Here is a 3,534-nt window from a genome sequence, read left to right as displayed (position 1 = left end):
ACAGGCCCCCAATCCAGAGAGTGCTCTTACCTCGGGGGTGCCGCAGAAGGTGGATGTTGTGCCATTGTGTTCGATGTTCTCCTTGCAGAGCCCAAAGTCAGTAAGGACAATGTGTCCCTGTGAATCCAGCAAAATATTCTCTGGTTTTAAGTCTCTGCGGGGGAAGGGAGGGAAGGAGACGTGTAAGTTAATTTCAGTTCATAAGAGATCCTCTGTGAAAACCATAGTTTGGGGTATTAGACGCTTTTTCAGTTCACTGAGGCTGCACAGTGAATAAAAAAAGGGGTTCCTTGTCCTGCTAATCTCATCTGGATTAGGCACAATCCTAGCTGCCTAGTTCCCTGGTGGCATTTAGTCAAGGCAGCTCATATGCTGGGGTGTCCGGTTTTAGGTGACCCAGCTGTACATCAGTACAAATTATTTTAAGGGTCCGTCTATGGCTCCTTCGTACCCAGAAAGGCAATCTTGAGAGCTCTGCGGCTCACCTATAAACGATGTTCAGGGAGTGCAGGTAACCCAAGGCACTGGCTATTTCAGCAGCATAGAAACGAGCCCGAGGTTCCAGGAAGCATCGCTCCCTCTGGAGGTGGTAGAACAACTGCAGGAGACAGGACAAGGTCAGTCTGGGTGGCTGAGGCTTGATAACAATGCACTTCATTAGTCTTGACATCTATAGCCAACGGGAACAATTGCGGGAAGTGGCCCTAAATAGTCTATTAACTATTTGAAACCCTCAGGTTAAAGGAAATGCTAATTCTGGTAACTTTTCCTCCCCAGAATAGCATTTCAAGCCTCTCCTCTCAAACTAAAAATGAGAATGCTATGCACAGACACCCAAAGGCTAGCTTCCATCCCCTTCCTGCGGCTCACCTCTCCACCGTTAATGTAGTCGAGGACAAAGTACAATTTATCAGCAGTCTGGAAAGAGAAGTGAAGGCCCACCAGGAAAGGGTGTTTCACATTCTTCAGTAGAACATTCCGTTCCGACATAATATGCTTTTCCTAGAAAAAGGATAAGTAAGATTTAGCGGCAAGTTTCAACGTGGTACCAAAATGCTAAGGTAAAACCACCCAGTGAATGTCTGTCTCCAACTCCAATCCATCACATTTCATACCTCCTTCTTTTTCAGGATCGCTTTCTTCTGTAAAACTTTGACTGCATAGAAGGCTTCTTCTGCTTTGTGTCTTGCTAGAAGAACCTGAAATTTAAATTAACAAAAAAAAACCATTTTGCTATCTATCCACATCCACTGAGAACGCCAGACGAATGCATGCATGAAAGAGTATAACAAAATGAGGTCCTCAGATGTGAAATTACCTTTCCAAAACTGCCCTTCCCAATCACTTTCAAGAAGTGAAAGTCAGATGGTTTAGCATGAGGATTGGATGATGGGCCAAGGTTGATTTGCTGAGAGGGACTTGGCTGGAAAAGAAAATGTTTTCTTTAATAGCCTTGCCTCAAAGGAAGACAACAATAAAGGACAGGCAATCTGAAAGATGCCACATCTGCAAATGACTAAGGCAAGTCACCATACACCCTAAACACAATCAAAACTACTTTTCATCCATACACATTAATATTTCATATGGGACTCTGAAAATGGTACACAGTAATGTTGCAACCAGATTAAAACTTTTATGCAACAGGCCTTTTAAAATACTTCACTGACTCACTACTTGAGTGTTTATGTCACTTGTTATGCCATTAACTGAGGCATTCCTGCCTTGACACTAATTTCTAGAAAATGCTATTTTAATCCATCGATGTAGGAATACTAACTGACTCATTTACGACATTCCTCCACAAAGGCATCACGAATAGAGAGAATACTTACTGGAGGAGAAGGGTTGGCATTCAGAAGCTCAGGCTCCTGAGGCTGGGAGATTTTCAGAATGGACTGAACTTCAGGGCTGCGGAGAAAAGAAACAACTGAGAACCTCCTAGACTCGCCGCAAGGGGGCACACGGACACCAGTGGTTAAGTTCTAGGCTCAACTCTTCCCGGACAGTTCCAAGTGTTTAAACTTAAAAACACCCAAATAAATGACTCAGTTAAAATAATACCCAAAGAAAATAATAAACCCACTTAAATACAGGGATGAGGGTTGTTTTTTTTTTATAGAAACGGAGTGAACTGGGCAAACAGGAAAATTTTAATCTTATAGCTCTATCTTACAGGCCAAATCAGCAAATTAGTTTTAACGTTTAAAATGTTCTAAATTGGAGCTGAAAAGAGAGAAAGGGATCCCACCCTCGGGAGAAGTCTTCGGCTTCCGGATCGACACCCTGATGGGAATGTGTCTTCACTGCTGATAAACAAACTATCCTACTTATTTTTTTTATTTCCCCCAGTCCTCCCCCAAACTTACTGTTTGCATGCATAGGAGTTATTGGCAATCTTCTGAATAAAGTCGTTCAGGCCCATCCTCCTCTGTTTCATGAAAGCTGTGAATTAAAAGAGGAGAGAAATAAATAAACGTCTAGATGGCTTCGTAACGTCCGACGCCACACACACTAATCTGATGAGTGACCTTAAAAAGTTTCCACTCTGCACCTCCTAGAAGTCCAGTATAATTCCTACACTCACCGATGAGAATTGCTACCATTCCCCTCATTCTGGAGTAAGTGAGGGTGCCCCTAGCCGCCTCGGTTTTCANGGCCCTGGCGTTTCCTTGAAGGAGCCGCCGTGACTCAGGCCGGGCAAGATTTCCTGCCCCGAGACCCAAAACAAACAAATGGCCCTTGTGCACGGCCGAGCCGCTTCCGAAAACGCCTTTTTTGTGCTTTTGGCCAAAGCCAGGCAAGGCTGCAAAATCCCAGAACTTGGAAGCGGAGGAAGGAAGGAAAGAAAGAGGGAAGGGGGAGGGAGAGGTCAGGAATGTGTAGGGGAGGGGGCGGAAATAAAATTCGTCTCTGCGCTAAAGGGGGGGAAAAAAGTACAATCTGCATTTCACTCTCCCCCCCCACTAATCTTTGAGAACATTCTGTCCGTTCCGCGTGCAATTTTTCTTGCATCTTTAATCTCCGCCACGCCACGAACACGTGAGCTAGCGGCAAGTTGGGGGAGCGGCGGCCCCGCGCAAGGCGCCGACCTGGCGTGACCCCCGGCCGCGGCGACTCGCGGGGTCCCTGTCCCGCCCTCCCACCTGAAGCCTGCGCTCGGTCGCAGTACATTGTCTTAAAAACCCCTTAGTCTGTCCTCGTCTTCCCTGCCCCTCCTCCGGTTTATTTCAGCGCTGACCCGGGAGCCTTCTTACGGCTTAACCGCCTTGCTCTTTTCAACGCGAGTCCCAGAGAAACTGGGACTCGTGAACTCGTGAAAGATTAGCCGGGTGCCCGCGCTCCAGCAAGCGGAGGAGAGGGGAGCCCTGCGGGGCCGCGGTGCGGCGCCTTCCGGTAACCCCGCCGCCGGGAGATGCCTGGGCGCTGCAGCCTGACCGCGGGCGCGGGGACCCGGGCCAGCGCTGGGGGGAAGCTGCGAGCACAGCGGCCGGGCCGGGAGCGGGAGGCGGCTGCGGGGAGCTGGGGTTTGCG

At 48.0% G+C, this 3,534-nt stretch overlaps 1 protein-coding gene across 3 annotated transcripts in view; it reads right to left on the bottom strand.

The window, feature by feature from the left end:
- SGK1 (serum/glucocorticoid regulated kinase 1) overlaps positions 1-3,534 on the bottom strand; it is a 111,501-nt gene that overhangs the window by 3,580 nt on the left and 104,387 nt on the right. For 2 of the 3 annotated variants that reach the window (XM_077775995.1, XM_077775993.1), the window contains 7 exons: positions 2,370-2,445; positions 1,836-1,911; positions 1,319-1,423; positions 1,116-1,199; positions 871-1,002; positions 486-598; positions 31-154 (listed from right to left, as the gene is read on the bottom strand). In XM_077775995.1, coding sequence (XP_077632121.1) covers positions 31-154; positions 486-598; positions 871-1,002; positions 1,116-1,199; positions 1,319-1,423; positions 1,836-1,911; positions 2,370-2,445 — 710 coding nt within the window. Of the gene's footprint in view, positions 1-30; positions 155-485; positions 599-870; positions 1,003-1,115; positions 1,200-1,318; positions 1,424-1,835; positions 1,912-2,369; positions 2,446-2,587; positions 2,651-3,534 lie in introns of those variants that run through there. The other variant, XM_077775994.1, reaches the window with a different exon arrangement.

The sequence above is a fragment of the Crocuta crocuta genome, unplaced genomic scaffold, assembly GCF_008692635.1.
Source record: "Crocuta crocuta isolate KB4526 unplaced genomic scaffold, BGI_CrCroc_1.0 scaffold25, whole genome shotgun sequence".
Classification (NCBI taxonomy): domain Eukaryota; kingdom Metazoa; phylum Chordata; class Mammalia; order Carnivora; family Hyaenidae; genus Crocuta; species Crocuta crocuta.
Note: the sequence above shows the minus strand (reverse complement) of the source record. Positions and strands in the feature narration are given on the sequence as shown.